General features: G+C 36.5%; 1 protein-coding gene and 1 non-coding gene across 2 annotated transcripts; one reads left to right on the top strand and one right to left on the bottom strand.

The window, feature by feature from the left end:
- Positions 1-2,367: 2,367 nt before the first annotated feature.
- TRNAA-AGC lies at positions 2,368-2,440 on the top strand. Its single transcript has one exon. It is a non-coding gene; the product is annotated as a tRNA-Ala (tRNA).
- Positions 2,441-9,268: 6,828 nt separating this feature from the next.
- Positions 9,269-19,018, bottom strand: LOC121425515 (ankyrin-1-like). Its single transcript, XM_041621590.1, has 5 exons — positions 18,667-19,018; positions 15,974-16,123; positions 15,119-15,346; positions 14,266-14,478; positions 9,269-13,635 (listed from the first exon to the last, which is right to left on the bottom strand). Exons 1-5 carry the CDS (start codon positions 18,935-18,937, stop codon positions 13,145-13,147), a joined length of 1,353 nt encoding a protein of 450 aa, XP_041477524.1. The 5' UTR covers positions 18,938-19,018; the 3' UTR covers positions 9,269-13,144.
- Between the last annotated feature and the right edge of the window lie 3,362 nt (positions 19,019-22,380).

Genomic DNA, 22,380 nt, shown 5'->3' with positions numbered 1-22,380 from the left:
ATCTACAAATGTTAGAAAGAAAGAACGGTCCCGACAATATTGGCAATTTACACACTCACTCACCTCACAGTCACAGTTTACACACACACAGCACTGCCATTACCGTACATTGCAAACTACGATACAGTACCAGTCATGCCAGTACATCTTATCAAATTATGATCTGTCTTTCCCAGCGTAGGAGGAACAAACATTCACATTTCTTGCATCATAACCTCACAATCACTTTCAGAAATTTGATGTCTTAGCATGAATTTTGGATACGGGATTATAGGAAGGTTCAAGAAACAAAGAAATTGACATTTTTCCAGTTGTTTTTTAAGGCTTCGTGCTGTCTCTCGTGCATGGTTTACATGGTATCTTCTGAAAAGCAAACAGGAAGGAAAAAAAACAAGCTGGCGCGAAATGGGACTTTGAATAGCGCCAGCTTAAGTCGCACTATAACCACATTACAACGCAATCTCTAAGCTCATTCAACTCTCGCTCACAAAATATTACCGAGTGTGCTTCGCGTTTCTTTCAAATTAGCCAGGGAACTTCACTACTTTGAATCGAGAATAAAGTCAAAATTAGTGTCATGAAGGTGGGTGCGTTTGTTATGGACAACATTTAATTAAGATCGTAATTCGCTTCCCATTACCCGCGGCTCATACCCCTCTAAACGACATTGCCTGGGCGGCTACGCCCGGCCACTCGATGTGTTGTGAACTGGCAGACATCGTACATGTACAGTAGAGGCGCACGGCCAATATGGGAGACTCTCTCCAATAGGGGAGACAATCTCCCACATTGGAGACTTGCTTTGCAAAAGGACAAAAGAAACAACACCAACAAAAGCATGATTTTTCCCACCCAAAATTTTGTCTCACTGAGGTCAGAAGCCCATTTGTTTTGTGTGTGATTGACAACAAAAATCCTTATCAAAACAAAAGTAGACGGTGAATTTTTAAAGTAGATGGTGAAAAGGGGTAATTCTTCATGAGGAATCTGCTTATCACATTTTCATTTGCCGCCAAGGTAATCCTTTTGCAGCAAATGTAAACAAAGGAAATTGGTCTCCAAAACTGGAGACTGTCTCTGAAATTGGATATCCAAAATCTTTACAAAAGTCTCTGATATTGGAGATAATCTCCCACATTGGAGACAGTCTCCAATATTGGCCGTGCGCCTCTACTGATGTACGGGAGGGGTTACGGCGGGCTGGCTCAGACCCGTCACCGTGTATAAACCGCACCCCCGACTTTTGCTTCTATCCCGCCGAGAAAAAGGTGCGGTTAATACACCATTACTTACAGTAATGCAAAGAGGGAATAGGCCTAGGGCTAGGCCTATTGCATTTCTGTCGTGTTTTTCTAAATTTTGAATCATTAAAGACGAAAATTAAAGAGCCCCGACGGGGGGATTTTGCATTGTAAATCCCCTAATGGTGGCTGCATGATAGCGAGCTGTCTGTGTACGAGGAGAAATTACTACAAAAAAAATGTTAAAAAACTCCTCAAAACAGACAGCTTCCAGCTGTCTAATCAATAAATCATAGTATTGTCAAGCAAACATTGAAACAATATTGTTTAGATAAATGTTAAAACGAAATTAAAATGCAGGCAGCAGAGTACCGGTAGATGATGGGAAACATTTAGATGAACCTTCAGAAAACACTGTTAAAGTTTAAGTTAAACTTTAAGGCAAGGAAGTCAACGTGCCCATCACTCCCATGTCACATCATTTGGTGCTAATGCGCTTCTGCACCCTCATAGCGCCCAACAGATTCCGGTCATGCCTTGCGCCAGCGAAGCGGGCGAGCGGCTCGTGGAACACTGCGTTGACTTCATCGTGCGTTGCGAAAGCGCACCAGCACCATTTTACCGGCATTATCTTAGCCTAACGTTTATTGTCTTTAATTAAGCAGTAACTATACTAAGATATAGAATATATATTCTGAATGATTAATAGCTTTGTTATATTTTCTAGTCAAACAAATGCTGTATTACTTGCAACTTACGGTAATGCCTAAGGCTGAGGGTGTCAACTTCAATGCTGTCGAGTGGCGATCCGAGTCGAGTCCTTATGTAAATGACGTCCGCATTCCACGTGCCCTCGTTACATGTGGGTTAGTACGATTCAGACTAAACGAATATATTTCAACGAATTTAATAATGTACCTAAATTATCATTGATTACTGTTATAGTAAAACAATTGAAAAGTTTTTACTTATATATAGATGAAGAAGAATAGTGTTTATTAAAGATAATATTACCATCCAATTTGTCAAAAATAAAATTAATATCAAAGAAAAACCTTGAAGAAGACTGTTTAGAACGCAAAATGTAGTCTATATATACCTTATTTCAGCCCGGGAGATTCAACAAGGGGAGCTAGCTCAGATGGTAGAGCGCTCGCTTAGCATGCGAGAGGTACCGGGATCGATGCCCGGGTTCTCCAAGTGGAAATCTTTTTGGTTTTTTTGTTCCCCTACCCACTCAATTACTTCTCGATTTTTTTTAGCAAAAACGTTTGTCTAGGTGTCACACATTTGTTTTTCTCTTAGAACCAGTGGCGTAACTACGGGGGGGGGGCATGGGGGGGCACGTGCCCCCCCAATCGGCTGGCCAAAAAAAAAAAAAAAACGGGGAAAAGGAGAAAAAGAGGGAAAAAGGAAGAGAAACGTAGTGGGGAAAGAAGAAATTGTTGTTTATCATAGTGTTATATTATGTTATATAACATAAGAAGCATTTTTCACAACTTAATGAAACATTATTTGCTTAATTGTGTCTTCATTGTTCCAGGTGCTCGCATAGACTTTTTAACGAGACATATAAAACTGCTGTATTGAAGCCTCCCGTTTTCAAATCAATATACAACAAAATAATATATTTTCTCGCAATTAGAGTTATTATTGTTTTAAGTAGTGATATATTCTTCTTTTTCATGACTACTGAAAGTTATTGCCGTATTTTAAGGTCTTAATATAAAACATTTCCTGTCCGTGCTAACATTCACATTAGTGGATTGGTGAGATTTCTGCTCTTCATGAACTCCTAAAATCAGTCCTTAAAATGTCAATTTTTCTGATCTGAATATCAAAAAATTATAGCTCGCGCTTCGCGCTCGCATCATTTGGTTAGTGAAATACGTGGGGTCTCAGTGAATTCCTACAAACAAGCCTTGTAATGCCCTCTTCATGTCTGAATTTCCTAGATTTTCAGCTCGCGCTTCGCGCTCGCAGTATTTCATTAGTGAGATGCGTATGATAATCATGATTACAATGACTTCAAAAAGTGCTCCTTTTTTTTAGATGTAATTCTAACAAAATCAGCAAGCGCTTGGCACTCGCATTAGATGACTATGGTGAGATATGTATACTCTGACTTAATGGATTCGTAACTATTGTCCTTAAAATGTCAATTTTTCTGATCTGAATATCAAAAAATTTTAGCTCGCGCTTCGCGCTCGCATCATTTGGTTAGTGAAATACGTAGGGTCTTAGAGAATTCATACAAACAACCCTTAGAATGCCCCTCTTCAGGTCTATATTTCCTAAATGTTCAGCTCGCGCTTTTGCGCTTGCAGAATTTGATTAGTAAGATACGTATAATAATCATGATTACATGACTACAAAAGGTGCTTCATGACTGTGTTTAGATGTAATTCTAACAAAATCAGCAAAGGATGGCACTAGCATTAGATGACTATGGTGAGATATTTATACTCTTAATGAATTCTAAAATATAATAAATAAAATTTCCTTGTTTAGGGTCAATTTATACAAAAATTTTAGCTCGCGCTTCGCGCTCGCATTGTTGGTTTAACGAGACAGTTAAGTATCATGATTACAAAACAATTTGCATATAATGTCAATTTTTAGCCCTCAATATCAAAAATTTTCAGATCGCGCTTCGCGCTCGCATTATTTAATCAGTGAGATACATATTCGTTTGATGGCACTGCATGTCCTTAAAATATCTCTATTAGGTCAGTATACCTGACAACTGAGCGCGCTTCGCGCGCTTCCTCAGTGACCCAAAATTTTTGCTGGTGCCCCCCCAATGCCGTGACCCACGGTACGCCACTGCTTAGAACTGTCATCCCAAACATGAGATGGGGGGGGGGCTACCATGAGTAAAAAACAGAATATACAAATTAAGAATTTATTACAAATCTGATCACCTTATAATGGGGACTTCTATAAGGCTTTGAAGTTTCTCTTCATATTTTGAATACATATTATTGAATATGGAATACCATAAAAATATGACAATGCACAATCTCTAGCGTACCTATGGGGGGGATGAGGGGGGGTGGGGTGGAGGCAGGGGGGAAGTCTGCCCCCCCTGACGAATCACCACCCATGCAAAGGACGTATCCCTGCCCCCCTGAAGAGTTTAAAAGACCTTTTTTGCCCCCCTGACGAGCTTGAAGACCTTCATTTTTTTGCTTGTCAAATTTTTGGCGGACGGTTTTTTTGCCCCCCCCCCCCCCCCCCCCCCGTGGAAATTCCTAGGTACGCCACTGATTATAATCCATGAAAATGTCCCATGGTTTCAAAATTGAACGAGCTGGATTCTATTTTTTTATTCACTAACACCAATAATTCTTTATGTCGGTGATTTCACAGGCTTACTATCAACCGATCAGACTGAATGACTATCAGTAGCTTATAACAATAGTATAAGTGAAAATAACTGTTTCATGAGCACCTAGTAATTAATTTAGACAATCAAATCTAATCAAATCTCATTTGTTTCCATATATAGGTTTAGGAACTGATTTTAGCTATTACCATTGGGTGAAAAAAAAAGAAATGACATGCATTTCAGGTGCTTATATAACCTTTTCAAGTATGAATTTATGCTCCTGCACCTTCCATTCTTATACTTTACTTTTTAAATTCGCTTCATTCTCAGTGTATATTTTATCTTGTTTTTAGAGATACAATATACACTGAGAATGAAGCGAATTTAAAAAGTAAATTCGCTTCATTCTCAGTGTATATTGTATCTTGTTTTTAGAGATGGGAAAAATAAATTCGAAATTGAATAGTGCACTAGATAAAACATATAAAATGAATCTCAACTTTCTGTTAAAAAAAAAGAAAGATAATTTCATGCAATTTCTACACACACCATGAAAACTAAATAACAAAAACTAAATAAATCCCCATTGTTTTTCTGTATCTATTTTTCTAAAACCTTCATTATAAAGGAAGAATGTCCAAAAACTGAGGGTCAAACTTTTATCAATTCCTGGCTTGTAAATTTTTGTAGATCTACTCGTAGTCTCGTAGTCAATGTAGATCAACAAAAATTTATAAAGTAAGAACTCTGTATGTTGACATATTTCAATAAATTTAGTGAAATAAAAAAGATTAGTAATCAGCAAGGGGTAATAGCGAAATGAGAAAGATACAAATTTAATGAAGTGAGGGATGTTCTAGAGACTTTGGGAGCACTCCAATGATCTTTAAGGTTATTCAAAGATTAACACTGGAAATCCCATATATTTCGTAAATTCACTTGTTAAAGAGTCGTAATTTCAAACATTTTTTAGAGATATGATGAATCGAAACAGGTGTAAAGATATATGAAATAGTTTCTAATTATTAGGAAATTGGACAATCCCCATGAAGCATAAGAAAGTGATATAAAGCTACAGCAAAACACCATAACAATAAATACACAATGTTACTCCGACAGATACTAAACCATATATTTTATTGCACTAACTTTTTAAGCAGTGAAGATCAATACTACATACACTAATGATGTACTTTTATCCCAACCTATCCCTATCCTGGGATAGATTTATATTTCAGTATACTTAGCTTACAATACACCAGCTTGTGAATTAATGTTTTGAGAAACAGTACCCAAGTTTAAAGAGGCTATAATATCCCAACATAAAATATACACTGACTACACCATTAAAAGAGATTCTGATATTATTCAGAACTGAAATTATCTTCTAGAAATTGAAATAAAATGAGCAAACATGCTTTGAAATAGTCACTTCTTTTCATTTCTGTATGCAATATGGCACCCAGGCTAATTCAATAACAAAAGTGTTCCTGGCAAACCGATTTAAGTGTCATATTGCTACGAACTGTTCATGCAATTGAAATCAGTCCTTTTGCAAAGCAGCCCATCCACTTGAAATCATAGATATCTGAATTCATACATAAGTTAACATTTTTTATTCAATAATACACCATACTGAAAGACCAAGGCATAACACAGGCAACAATCAAAATAACTCAAGATTTTAAATAAATATCCTAATTATCAACTTTCATAAACGAATCAAAGAAAATGTGTCAGTTTGACTTACTAGTAGTACTAAACTTTTTTGCAGAACTTCTAGTAATTCATTTCAATATCAATGAGAAGGATAACTGTTGCTAAAACTGTAATCAACAAATAATCAATAATATAAAACAATAAATCATACATTTAAATGTAAGCCTCTTCTAGATATTTAAGACTGAGATGAAATTTACCTTTGCTTTTTAGAATATTTTTTGACATGGTGAGGAAATACTCATAAAATCTAATAATTATGTGGGGACTGCATACATGATATATCAAAGACAAAGGGATAAAAACATACACTCCAAAATGATATTTCAATTCCAAATTTATTAACAAAAATATGTAATTTTTTAAATGTCTTTGCAATAAAGCAAGGGCTGGCATATACCAAGGGTATACTAAAATAGCTTGCTCCAAGATGGCATACATCTAAATTCCAAATTTATTTTTTAAAATATGAAATTATTGAAATGTCTTTGCAATAAAGCAAGGGCTGGTGTATATCACGGACATGGCATACAAAAATAGTTTACTACAAGATGACATTTTCAATTCCAAATTATCAAATAAAAATATGAGATTCTTGAAATGTCTTTGCAATAGAGCAAGGACAAGGCCTATTCATTCATAGGGCCATGTATTACCCTCAAGCGAAAAGCATTTCTCATTTTTTTCTATGAAAAGTAAATTTTGGTAACTCTAATGAGTCCTGCCAATATTATGGCTGCAGTAAAGTCATTTAAGATCAATAAAATTCAGATGTTTAAACTTCAGAGATATATATTCAGTAGATATACATATGTTATGTTAAAGAATCAATTTATTTTCATTATCATCATTTTAATTATTTAATCATTATTGCCATTATAGTGTGACTGTCATTATTTGTTATAATGATTGCGTCTTTCATTATCATTTTGGTTTCTAAACATATGCATTTATCTCGTATGTTTGTTATTTCCATTGTCACAATAGACCTTGTTTACATCCCCCCTGCACGACTGGAATATTCCTTTTTCATCAAATCAACTGTGCCTGTGCATAACCCATATGACGTCAGCTCGAATTCCATGAACATAACAGAGACAGACGATATTTCATTCACCTGCATTTTTGCCAATTTTTTTCAATTTTCCCACTCTGATATTGATGTCTACCTTAGTTTCATAATTGGAGTCAGACGAGAAGGAGTTTAGCTTCAATTTATCCGATAGCGTCAGGTAAATCATTAGATAACAGTTTTGTTTACGATGACTCAGCACGCTTGTAATAAATGTATTATAAGTAAACACACAATTTAAGAATCATGTTCTTGTACAAATGTTTATTATTTTGTCTTTCTGGAATATGAAGAAGTCTGCATTAATATCTGTTATTGTTTCCTCGATTGTTAATGAAATTAATGTATTTTTATAAATTGATAACTTTACATTTCATTCTTTGCATTTACTTCAATTCGACAGGCATACTCTGTGTGGGCAATATTGTGAGGTTTATATGTACAAAAGAGAGAGAGAGATTTATTATATGTATGTAAAACTGTTCTGTTGAGAAGGTCCCTGAATGCATTGAAGCATATATCCCTGAAATCATTGTATTGAAGTCATCCCTTCAATCAGAAATACTTCTGAGGAGAGCCCTTCAGGGAAGTTCTCCTTGACCTTGGGTCTGTGAGGGTGATCTTGGGATAGATTTCTTGACAGCTTGCTTGACACATGACCAAATGAGAAGGAAAGAGACTGACCACCCTCTTGCTTTGGGGAGGTCAAGATTTGAGTTACACTTTTTGATGATCTATTTGAAGGTGGTTTGATTTGTCTTCACACTGTCAAAAAGCTGTATATGGGTGGTCGAACCCTTGATTCATTGACGATGCTATTGCTATGTACATGTAGGTGACTTTCAAACTGCATATAGATTTGTCCTCCTTGAGAACTCAAGAGGGGGTTGATCTACCCTCAAAATAAATACCACATAAACTTTTAAATGACTGTGTCATGTGTCATTTATACCTGCCGTTACATTTATAATTTGTTATTTATTAAATGTTAAATCAATTTCAAATCAAAATAAATTTTCTTCGGTCTTCATCATTTCAGGTTTTATCTTCCTCCTCCAGCTTTCCTTAATTGTATCAATGACCAGCCTTGAATGTTGTAACAAATCAGTAGTATACGTAACATTATATATATATATATTGAAGTTTACATTGTGCAATATTTTTAATCATTCATTAGAGTTAGGCTTATTTCCTGATAAATGATAGTCTCCTGGCTTCAAAAGTTTCCTAAGGATGAAAGAGAAAACAAAATAATGAAATAGGGGAAAAGTGTGAGGGTCGAGGAGCAAAGCAAAGTGTTGTAAGGAATCAGTAGTGTACGTAACCTAATTTGATAAATAACAAAGAAGGATGTCAGGAGTTTCTTGGGGTTCACTGGCTACTACAGACGTTACATCAAGAATTACGCCAAGATTGCTAATCCTCTATTTGCGCGAATAGGCAAGAAGGCAGGTTCTGGAAGGCATAATGTTGTAGAATGAACTCCAAGATGCCAGGAAGCATTTAACACCTTGCAAGAGGCACATTAGTGTCAGCTACAGTTCTGGCATATCCGGATTCATAGCTGCCATTTATCCTTCAGGCAGAGGCATCTTTAATTGGTCTAGGAGCAGTACTTGCACAAGTACAAGAGCGAGTGATCTCCTATGCTAGCAGGAGCTTGTTGTCTGGAGAGACCAAGTATCCGGCTCATAAGCTTGAAGTCAGAGTGTTACATTGGGCTGCTACCGTGAAATTTTGAGACTATGAAATCCAAAGGAAGGTAACGGCAATTACAGATAATAACCCACTAACATACGTTCTCGGATAAAGCTCGCCTGGACGCTCATGGTCAACGGTGGGTCAACGAATTGGCACAGTGTAATCTAGACATAGAGTACCATCAAGGGAAGTCTAACAATAATGCAACAGCTTGTCAAGAATTTCTTCAAAAGAAGCATGGCGTACCCTGGACTTCACTACCACTGCCCATGACATTTCCGGAGGAGAGGACATTCCTTTCAAGGTGAATGAAAATCACAACATAAATGCTACAGATCTGTATCAACAGAATGAGTGCAAAAGCACAGAGTTAAAAGGAATGACTTTGGCAGAGATTGCTAAGTTTCAGAATGAAGATTTCGTCACAAACCGCGTCATTGAGCCAAAATAAAGTGGCAGCAAACCTGGATCACGTCAGATCAAGAAAGAAAAAGTTGCTGTTGGAATGCTACTTCGACAATGGAATAAGCTAGAGGTTTATGATTTGTCTGTGTTCTCTGAAAACAAGTGGACACAGTTGCTAAGAGAGACAGCAGTCGATCCAGTCATGATCATGTTGGCCCGGATCATCAGAGACGGATGTACCAAACTGAAGAGATGACGATCGCACACTGGTAGTTCTTCCAAAGGGAATGAGGAAAACAGCTCTTTAAAAGACACACCAAGACATGGGTCACCTTGGAGTAGAGAGGACTTTTGCTGCGATGCAAGATAGATACTTCTGTCCTGGACTGAAATCTCATGTACAAGAAAAAATCCAACGATGTAAACGTTGCACTGTAAGGAAGACGAGAGAATCCAAGTCCAGAGCACTTTTGACCTTGATTAAAAGCTCGCGACCGCTTGAACTAGAATACCTTGACTTTCTGAGCCTAGTGTCGTAAGGAGGAAGAATAGAGAATGTTCTTGTGTTAACCAATCATTTCACACGGCATGCTCAGGCTTTCCTGACAAGTGATAAGACAGCTCTAAATAAGCACAGATTTTGAGTCCCTCATCATCCCAACAGTTTGTTTTGGTTAGAGAGAGGAATCCACTGTACAAATACAGTGTGGATGGGCAGAAAATACCTCTACACAAAGATTATGTGTGTCGCCACCTTTGTTATTGGTATTGGTAATAAGCATGATCTAACTGATTTAACAGATTCAATCATTCAAAATAAGAGGGGATTTGGCATTGAAGTCATTTACTTATAACTTGAAACTCCTGAATATGGTGAAAGGTCTCACAACATTTTCTGATACCGTAATTGTTATCAAAGAAGTATGCTTGGAAAGCATTCAGTGAGGTTGATATAAATCGAACATGTGATCACAGCTCAGTTTACCCTGTCTTGTCCAACTTCCTAGGCTATAGTTTCACATATTTTATATACGGTATTACATGCATATCACTGACATCACTGGCCACTATTTGGTTCTACTCCCTTTCACAAAAGCGCTTTATTTTCCCCTGCATTAAAGTGGATTGTACAAGCATGCACCTAGCGATCTAAAACTTTATTGAAATCAATCAGAATGACACATAAGATTTATTCTAAAATGACTTCATCTTATCACCAGCCAAAGCATGTTCGGAACATCTTGAAAAATGTTCTGAGAAAAAGGCAAAAAAGGAACAGCGGCTCAATCGCCATGATGTCCTTGTTCAAATGATATGAACCACGCACGATCAATGGCATCATCTTCAAAGGAAGGCAAGTGGATGTACCGAAGCCACTCCGAGCAGATATCTTGAAATAAATGCACACCAGTGATACAGGTATCGAGAGAACCAGACAGCCAGCCAAGGACTGTGTATATTGGTCCGGTATAAGCAAGGATGTTGAGAATATAGTAAAAACCTGCCAAGCAGGAAGGGGAGGGGGATGATCCCATCCAAGACCTCGCAATATCAATCAGTAAAAAGTTCAGAATTTTCAAAGATTTCTTAATCCTATAGATCATTTGTGTGAACATTTTAACAAGAGTCTGTAGGAGTGGACTTCATACCGCATTTAAAAAATCCTCGCCACAAGGAAGCTTTGATCCACATGTTGCACACCAACATTCCTGGAGAATGGAACAAAATTGAATTACATTATCTTCTTCTTGGCACTGATACAGCCTGAGGGCTAGGGAGTCACTCGCCAATCGACCTTATAGCAAATAACACTTGTCGTGTGTCGCACAATAGATCACAGGAAGAAAACGGGGGCAAACCTATTTACAACCGCACTGAAGCCATATAATGCCAAATATTTTCTACAATACGGCTTATATTCTCAGCCTTTTTTTCATCCCAAAATTTCAAAGCATTTTTTCAAACTCAATCAGGGAGTTTTAGAATGCTTATACTTGAAGATCAAACCTTGTAATCGTGGCAAACACGATGGATGACGCTGTTCGTAGATTTCAGCAGTTTTCTACAGCTAAACTCAAGCAATTTCTGAGGGAAAGGCAAGTTCCTTTTAATGACGAGAAACACAACAAATTTGCTAGAAAGGCCTTTGTATTAATCTTTCAAGACATATTGCAAGGTTCATTCCAGTTTAGCTTTTTGGAGCTGCAAGAGGAATTATCGCATCAAGTATCAAGTATGTATGCATCTTGTTTATTTGGAGTCATGAGACATGAAATAATATATTAAAACAAAGATTAGAAAAAAAAGAGTCTAGGTCAGTGGGCAAGCATCCCAGCAGCGAGGCGTCTCGTCTCTCTGCCCGAGGGCAGAAATAAACAGCCGGGAAACATATGGAGGACGCAGGCATGAGGGGATGGTCTAGGTGCAGACTGTGTTGTCCAAATATGCTAATGTATTTTTTCATGACACCTGACCATGGGGAAGATTATAGGCATCTGCTACGTGTATGTCATCATGTGTGACACCGTCTGAGTTATTTTGAAAGGAGTTACTGTAAAATAAGTAATTGTCAAATGGTGGCTGGGAGGGAATCTGCAATGGCTTTGGCATCAGGTACATGCATCAGTTACTCCCCTTTCCCAACTGAAATTGAAGGAAAAGAAGGTTGAAAAAATGGAAGTTATTTTACCAATTATAGACAAATTATGAGATCATTATAGAGCTTGCTGCAAAGATGAGGGGATTTTGACGAGGGGTTTTTGCTGCGAAAAATTTCCACTTTACCTTTTATAATCAATTTGGATTCATTCTTTATGAAAGTTGTAATTTATTCTAGATCAAATTGATATTTCAATAAGATTTCTTGAGAGATATGAATTAAAATCAATCTTGATCTGAGTTGAATCAATTGCAGTCATAAAATCATCCATTTTCTAATTAAGGATAATACCTTCACGATGCTACAGACTTATGCACAGACATGGAAGACTTGGAAACCTATACCACTTTCACACACACAGAGGCAAGTTAGTATGGCGAGTTGTTGACGGTTTACTTTTTAGAAGCACTTCTTTTGGCAAAGACATTTCAAAGACATCTCAAGTCAACTTGCGAACTTGACATGGCTTGGTACACTTGACTGCATGCTGAACACAGTTGCAGCAAAGCATTCTGGGTTGAATTGCTGCAAATACACTGAAGAGCTTATGAAAAAAAAAATTCTTTTAATTTAAAAGAGAATCTTGAAAGCTGAAAAAATAATAATAATAATAAATAGATGGATGCTCGACTAACAGCAGTTAAAAATCTCAACATTTTCCCAATGCCAGTTCTGAAACAAAATGTACACTTCAGATCACTATTCCTACATGAATTCAATTCTCCTTCGAAAGTCTCTTTTCATTAAAATTGTTTCATTTTATGACATAATCTAATAACATCATCATCAACTCAAATATGCCAGAGGGAGGTGAACCCTCTTATCCTGTTCAATGAGGACAAAGTCAGATATAAAACTTTGAATTTCTGACTGAAAGTCCTCAAATAGGTCGGATCTCTTTGCATGTCTGCTATAAATACATACCTTCATACCCTAATTCATGTATACCATGATAATTCAATGAATATTGAAACGTTTTAAGTGGATTTTATCCGCTGTGACAAAAAATTGCATACTCAACATTTCAAGAGGATGTATTCCTTGAGGCGATCGGGAACAGCCAGCTCCCCGACTCTATTGAGACGTGTCGGTCTGAGGAGCCTCCTGACGCGAAGACGGCACAGATGTTGGAGCGGTCTCGGGTTAGAGAACAGAGTCTTTAGCATGGTCAACCTCTCTAAAATCTGTGACACTTGGCTATCCCTTGGACTGGGGTGGTAGGGTATCTCAAAGGAGTCTGTGGCTCGCAAGATAGTATCTAAGATGACATCGTCATCCTCGTCATCTTTGTTGTAGATCTCCTGTTGTAACAACGACCTGCCGTGATACTCGATGTTGAAGTCTGCTCCGTACTGCAGCAAGAAGCAGGTCAGTTCTGGGTCATAGCGAGGTCGGCCGGGGTCGAGGGTGATATGATCACGGGACATGTGATACTCGATGGTGTGTACGTGATGAAAGTGCTCTCCTCCATCCGACTTGAAGGCCACAAGATGAAGAGGTTTTAATCCTGAAAAAATATAGCACAGACCAGTGTGTTGTTAATACTACATGTTAAGAAAATTACAGTACACACACATAAATCACATCTATCCTAAGAAATGCATAATAAAATCTCATTCTACTAGTGAATTACTTGTATAAACATAACAAACTTTACCAGAAAAGGCTTAAAACTGCTTACAAGAATGCAATAAAACAAAACTTGTGTAAATCCTGAAAATCTAGATAACAGAAGAATAATTTAAGTCCCATAATTTTCAATGAAAAAATATAATATAATGAAACAATTATTGCATACAAACTGTACAAAACCAGCCCTGGAGGCGGCTAAACGAATATGCAACACCCGGTTTTCAAAAGCTGAGTCCACTCAGATTCCAATTCTGGATGTAATTTGAAGCCAGTTCCACACCAGCTCCAGTCCAGCAATTGGTATGGGTAACACCCCAAGTGACCACTGAACTAGAAATTTTGTATTTCTAGTATTTCATGCAAGAACAATGCAAAATGTTCACATGAGAAGTCAGGCGACTCATGGCATGTGAGTAGGCAACGTGAAGCCGGTGGCTCCAAAAACTGGTAGCGGGTCATCTTCAAACCAGACACCTATGTAACATGGGACTGAGAAGGCATTTACCTTTTCTGTTCGGAAGGTTGACCTCAATATCGCGGCCGTGCAGTATGAGAGTTCGTATAAGATCTGGTCCAGCATCACTTGTTTGTATCATAGCAAAGTGCAGTGGAGTATAACCAGTTGGATTAGCTGCGTTCACCTCCACCCCATAGTCTAGTAGAGCCTTTGTCGCTTTTAGAAGGCCACAGCGTACGCAGTCATGGAGTGGGCTATTTCCTGGTATGGTGATGGGGGTGATAATTAAAAAAAATAATAATTTGGATTATTCATTGCCTCAATCTAGACCTAGAACTTAGAAGTAGTGAAATAATCAGGAAAATGGATGAACATGACATTTTTATGACCCTAACCCTTTTCCCACTAACAGAATCAGTGTCCAAGCTAGGGACTTCATAGTGGTGGTGACAATTTCACACTAACAAAAAGTTTTATAGGCTGAGTTACTTGTCTAAAAGCTGAAAGTGAATGAACATGGTGACTCTTGGAAATTGTCAAAATCTTTGAAAATTCATTATATGTAATCAAATATACAAATGAAATTACTATTTTTCCTTGCAAGGAGTTGGATTTGAAACACTTTTCATTTGGTGGTGGTCGTAAAAAGTGTTTATCATGAAGAATGGTGGTCAGATATCATCCGTGCGTGTTGGGCCCGACCACTGCAGCTATAACACTGAACACGATCAAGGACAATGTCGGGACCTTTTAGATTTCCATTGCTGATTTTGAGGTAGTTTTGTTATCTAAATTAACAGAACAGATGAATTTTTAGATATTGAAAATCCAAATGAAGTTATTATTTGTATCACGGTATCTCGGTATTCTCAGTATGACATGCAACCTGACATAGACTGACCTGTGCCTATCGATGACTTAGCCGCTATCTTCTTTTCTTGAGACAGCCTAAGAATGGTGAGAGCACTCTCTTCGTGGCCAAGTTGGCATGCAGTGTTCAGACAATTCATTCCAATTACGTCTTTCTTGTCAAGATCAGCATGGCCTCGTTGTACTAACTCTTCAATGCAGTCGCTACGGTTCAACTTGGCTGCCATGTGTAAAGGTGTGGTTCCTCCTCGAAATGGCTCTGCAAACAAAGATGAGATATTCTTTTTTTTTTTTACATTTCCTGTTTAAACAATTCATAACCCTGTTCTGACAAAGAATAATAAGATGTTATTGAACACAAATATGAAGTGCAGGTTTGTTTGTTTTTACTGGTTGGTGTTTTTTACATTCCTATTGTCCTTTGTGATTTTTGTTTGCTTTCTTTTTCTGATGCAAAAGCCATTGATTTGAAATCATAGGTCTGGTTGCCTTTTATCCCCAAAAATATAATTTGGAAAAAAAAGTTGAAAAATTAGAGATAGAGTCACATATTAGTAGTAAATGAGGCCACTACATTTGCAATTTTACAATTTTCGAAATTTTACCTGCAATTTTTGAGAATTTGTCTGTCTAATGACAAAAAGATATGACTTTCAGATAAAAATCAATAGTCTCTGCATTTAAGCATTATTTTGGACAGTCAATGAGGCCATTATCGTTGACAACCTACAATTATCAAGACTTTACAGGTACAGGTACTTGTAATTTCAAAGATTCTATTCTTTCAAGACAAAAAGTGTATCCATACGAAAAAATTGTCAAATGTATGACAAAAGATTCTTACTTTACCAATATTTACAACAAAATTGAACCATTTCAAGCTTACTTTTGTAGACACCAGGCGCATTGAAGTCCGAAGTCTCCGCGTTAGCATTTGCTCCAGAATTGAGAAGCAGAGTCACACAATCTCTGTGACCGGCATGGGCAGCAAGATGGATGGGCTGGACATGATACCTGTTCACACCACATGGATCAGCTGTATCAAATATATTTCAAACAGAACATAGAACTAATGAAGTAAGATTGCGGAGGCCGGGGGATGGGGCTCTTATAATCCAGTTTACAGCCAAAAGGCACACACACGCCTAATGCTATGGTCACAAATTCCTTTATGAGCAACGTGCAAATGATTTCATACCATTTATAACAATTTATATTAATAACCATTTTTTACATGATTTTATATAGCAGCAGTGCTGAAAACGACTACAGAATAATTCACAAAAATACCATTCACATGATAATGAAATACTATGTTCATTGACCCTAAATGAGAGTTGACCATAAATGATCGTGTGACCAAAGACTTGTGCAAGACGATCATTGATACTTAATTACGGTACCTTTATGTCCACATTTCATGAACTAGATCCATAAACTTTCAAAGTTATGATGGCAATACAACATATACAGCCAAAGTTCTCTGACCTTGGTCATGTGACCTAAAACTCACACAGGATGTTCACTGATGCTTGATTACTCTTATGTCCAAGTTTCATTAACTAGATCCATATACTTTCAAAGTTATGACATTGATAGAACTTAACCTTGGTTAAGAAATTAATTTTGAATCTGCAAACAAATCTAAGTCATTGACCCTAAATGATCTTTGACCTTGGTCCTACATGTATGATTTGAAACTCACAAAAGATATTCAGTACATACTTGATTACTCTTATGTCCAAGTTTCAAGAACCAGATCCATAAACTTTCAAAGTTATGATGGAAATCAAGAATACCCCCAACATGGCCAAATTCAGTGACCCTAAATGGCATTTGACATTGGTCATATGACCTAAAACTCAGGCAGGATGTTCAGTAACTAGGTCCATATAATTTTTTAGTTAAGATGGCATTTAAAAAAAAACTAAACCTTAGGTTAAGATTTGATGATGACGCTGCCTTCAAAAAAAGCGGCACCTATAGTCTCGCTCTGCTATATGCAAGCGAGACAAAAATCGTTTGTATGGTGTTCGTAAAGGTATTTGCGAGAGTAGCATACAAGATGTAAGTTGCATCTTGACTAAACAAGTCATAGAACAGCACAACTTATGACAAATAAATGTTTGTTAGTTGTTACTTGCAATATTATCCAAACAAAGTCTATGTGATATATTGCTTATCAATTCAGGGATTAATTTTCCTGGTATGACATCGCACTTAGCTCCACATTTTAAAAGACTGCTAGTACAGCTAAACAAATATTAGGTGTAGGCGTGTAGCAGATTTTCTATGTAGGACTGTACTGTACATCAGAATGCAGTTACAAACTTTTCTCTTATGACCCAAAATATGCTAATCAAAATGTTGTAAACAAAATTATTCTTGGCAATATCTTTTAAGTTTCTGTTTAATCAGTCCATCCATACTAAAAACATTTATAGCCTTCATACAGTGTAGTTGAAGATTAAATTCAAATTAGAAGATGTATACATGATTTCATCAAAGTCATGTCAGCATATTGTTGATTCACGATTGTTTGCAAAAAAAAAATTTCCCTGGAAGAAGGCCTGGGGCTATATGGGCATGGTATATATCCTACAAAGTTTTAACATAGCACATTCTTATTCTGTGCTTGCCTGAGGTAGGTGATCTGCCTTGAGATGGTGTACTGATCTCCCTCAGGGTTTATTTGCATAATTTTTTCTATTGTAAGGAAATAGATATTTGAATAAGAAGATTTGCATACAAAAGGAAGAGTGTGAATATAATTTACTTTCTAATGAATATAAATGAGCTATGAATAAACATTACTTTAATTTTGCTATTAATTTCTAAATGCTACATTGTAAACCATCGAGAGTGAATCAACTGAACCATTGAATGAACTTGAAGAAAAGAACATTGTAACTAACATATTTTTTTTAAATTGTAAAAAATAAATATTTGAATAAGATGATCTGCAATCTGCATACAAAAGGAAGAACATAAATATAAATGACTTCCTAATGAATATAAATGAGCTATATTACTTTAGTTTTACTACTAATTTCTAAATGCTAAACCATTGAGAGTGAATAAACCGAACCATTGAATGAACATGAAGAAAATAACATTGTAACTATTGCATGAAAAATTCAAGGCAGGAGGTGAAGGATGGCAATGTAAAGACTTCTTCAAAGGGAATATGAAGCAGCGAGGAGACAAAAATGTTCAGCATGACTAAAGAAATTAAAAGGAGTCACTCTAAGTGGAGAGATCAAACTCAAAGACAAAGGAAAGGTAACATCAAAGGAAATAGTTCACATTCAATTCTTTATGTTCAAAATAAAGTCTTTTTTTAATATATGTCAATACAATAAATGTAAATCAAATGACTGACTTTTTAAAAATAAACTTTAGCAGACTTTAAAAAAAATGAATCCAAAAAAAAAAAAACAGTTACCATGATTGACACTAATGACAGACATTCAAAACAAGTAAATGTTTAACCAAGAGAGACATGATGATTTGTTTTTATAAATTCAGTTCTAAAAACAACTAAAATCAATAATACTCTATTAGTATCAAGTATCATACCTCCATTGTCTAACAACAGCTGCGCAATCTTCTTGTGCCCGTTCATTACTGCGGCCATCAGCGGCCGCTTGAAGTTTTCCCCACTGGCAATCTGTGCCATCGCATACGCCTCTCCTTCCGGGGAGGCTCCCTTCTGCAAAAGGTCGATCACCGCATCGTCATCTCCAGACAGACAACATTGTACGAGTGCTGTATCCAGTGCTTTTTGTTGATTTACTCCACGATTTTCTTGGAAGAAATTCAGGGGATTGTGAAGCTTCTTCTTTGACATGATTTTTTTTTCAGATGGAATTAACTAAATTAAAGAGTAAACATGATGGTAATTTGTGTTCTAATTTGGCTCAGGCAAGAAAGAAAACAATGATGATATGCGTGAGGAGACAAAACATCAAAGAAATAACATGCACAGTATCCATCTCTAACGTTAGAGAGAATGTCCGCGCGGGATCCATTCAGTTAAAATACCTTATCATTTGGCTACTATGATTGGATCCTATCGCCGTTTGGCTGACACTACACTAAGATCTAATCTATACCTACTTGATCCAAATTTTTCATTTAGTCTTATCCCTGCAGCCTTGGTCTAATTAGAAGTTCGAGAAGCGCGAGTAATTTTGTTGTTGAAAATTTTGTGTATTTTTTTCCTAAAATGTGAACATTCTAAGCAATGTTTGTTATCCTGAAAGAGATGTGTATGCAACTGAATAATTACTGCGAATGCAAAGCGCGAGCAGTTTTTTTTTGTACACGTTTTGGACTGATCGAAATGGTAGGCCTACCTATATACTGCTTGCAGTTAGCCATCGACGTTAAATATTTCAACAATAAAAAAATGCGAACGCCATGCGCGAGCTGAAATTTTTGACATTTTTACCTGAAGAATGGAAATTCTAAGCACTTTGAGTAACTTAAACAGAATATTTATAACTTAACAATTGATTCAAGCGCGAAGGGCGAGCGGAAAATTTCGAGATTTAGTCCTAAAAACGAGACACTCTATTCATGTTTTGTAAATCATGAAAATGATGAGTAATTGGGGATCTTCCTATTAACGCGAGCGAAAAGCGCGAGCAGAAAATTTTTATATACGCTTTGATCTGATCGAAAAGGTAGGTCCTATCTTTTAAGGACTGCTTGCACTTATAGCCATAAAGACCGTATTTCAACAATCAAATAACGCGAAGCGCGAGCTGAAAGTTTTTGACATTTCTACATAAAGAATGGAAAAATTTAATAAATATTTGTAATCGTGAACAGGATAGCATAGCTATATAACTAAGCAGTTGATTTCGCGTGAGCGGAAAATTCGAGATTTAGACCTAAAAGCAGGACTTTGTTCAGGTTTTGTAAATCATGACAGGTGAGTAATAGGGGATCTTCCTACATTAAAAAACAAGTCCACCCCAACAAAATGTTGATTTTAATAAAAAGAGGAAAATCCAACAAGCATAATACTGAATATTTCATCAAAATCGGATGTAAAATAAGAAAGTTATGACATTTCAAATTTTCGCTTAATTTCACAAAACAGTATGCACATTTTGGCTAGTATGCAAATGAGGGAACTGATGGCATCACTCACTATTTCTTTGTATTTTATTACATGTAATATTCTAATTTTCTCCTCATTGTCAAGTAATACAATGATTAATTCTTCCGTAAACATGTGAAATTAGCATTGTTTATTACTATATCAATCAGTCAAGCTGGTCCTTATTGTAAAAAAAAAAGAAATATTGCATATTTCAAGCAATAAAAAACAAAAGTAATAGTGAGTGATCATCGACTGACTCACCTAGTTTTGCATATAAGCGAAACTAACATTTCATAACTTTATTATTTGACATCCGATTTTGATGAAATTTTCAGCTACATGCCAGTTTGATTTTTCTTTATTATTCAAGTCAGCATTTTTCCTGGGGTGGACTTGAGCACAAGGCGCGAGCAGAGGTGCGCGCGTGTTTCAGATTTAAACCTATAGGCATTCTACTTACTCACTTCGTTCTACTGCTGCTCCTTCCTATGTAATTCCAAAGTCCAGAAAACAGGCCGGTTTCAACTCGTTTCAATCTCTTGCCCCCCGTCTTTGGAACAAACTCCCTCCATCTCTTCGAAACCTCTCTTCTCTTAACCTCTTCAAAAAACATCTCAAAACACACTTATATAACCATAAACCTTAACTTGTCTTTGCAATTAACAGCGCTTTGTATCCTCTGGAAAAAGCGCTATATAAATCCAATTATTATTATTATTATTATTATTCTAAATATATATTTTATAATGAAAATCAAAGCGAGCGCGAAGCGAAAGCTTAAAATTTATTTGACATTCCGATCTAAAAAAAAAGGTCAATTTTAGCTCTACTATTTCAAGCACTTTGTATAGGAAATTTGTGAGGTGGATATGGACCGCTCTTAATAAATAGCTGATATTTTTCATTATCATTACTTTGAGTTTTGACATAGGACCGGGACATCCATAGGACATGTCATCATGCAGGACAGCAGGAATTTCTGCATTTTAATCATAAGTCAATGGTAAATTAACATGCTCACATAATTCGAAACATACAAATTAATACAATTTAAATGTGACAATTGAAGAGATACATTGTAAATAATACAGAAAAGACTGATAATTAAATAATACCTAAGCATAGTGACTTCGGTTAAATACAGGGGCCAGCTATTACAAGCACAGATGTGCTTGAAGCGCTCGCTTTGATTTTCATTATAAAAGATGTATTTTTTCATATGAAAATGATGACTTTATCTTTCTATTCCTCTTGCTAAGCGCGAGATGAAACAAAGGGAACAATTTAATCAATAAATTGATATCTTATTTATTAATGCATAATGAGGGTGCGGAATTAATGGGAGTGCAAATTGCGAGCTGAAATTGTTAATAAACTAGGGGATTTTAAGTAGTTTGTTGTGAAATCAATATTAAACATAACTCGCTAATCAAAATGCGAGCATACAGCGCTCGCTGATACGTTTTGACAATCAGACCTGAAAGGAATATTTTGAAAATTTTATTCAATCCACGAAAATAATAAGTACATGTACCTGATAAATCAAAATTTGCGAGCAGAAAAGATTAATATTTAGACCATAAAACTGACAATTTTACAGAGCACTTTATAAAAATCAATATGTAATCACACAAAATAATGAAAGTTCGATTTCCGATGTGAAATATGTTTTGTATATTGACTTCCAAACTTGATATTTAAGCTCCATATCAAACAATTTATGTAAATCATCTAACAGGCAATGCGAGCGCGAAGCGCGAGCGAAAATTTTATATAGTGACATGAAAGATTCTATTTATTTTCCAATTAAGTCTTCCCCTCATTTTAATCCTTTTTTATTCACTCGTCTAAGTCGTTTTCCTTCTCTTCTTTTCTCCTCTTTTCCCCTTTTTTCTTTCTTTCCTCTTTTTTCTTTTATTTTTGCCCCGCAAATAAGGGGGGGGGGGGTTGGGCCCCCTGGATCCGCCTATGCGTATAAAGTAGATATCAGACGAAATGGGTAATGGATAGGTCTATGGCCTATATGAGAATTGGACTAGATGGCAGACTGTCTGCTAGTAGCCTAAGTGGCAATTTCAACGTAGACCATAATAGACGATCTGGTTGTAGATCATTTAAGAATCTGAGACCAATCGGACAATATGGTGGGAATCGGCACGTTGGTGGTGGGAGCGATGCCA

This window comes from Lytechinus variegatus, chromosome 12 (genome assembly GCF_018143015.1).
Source record: "Lytechinus variegatus isolate NC3 chromosome 12, Lvar_3.0, whole genome shotgun sequence".
Classification (NCBI taxonomy): Eukaryota; Metazoa; Echinodermata; class Echinoidea; order Temnopleuroida; family Toxopneustidae; genus Lytechinus; species Lytechinus variegatus.
Note: the sequence above shows the minus strand (reverse complement) of the source record. Positions and strands in the feature narration are given on the sequence as shown.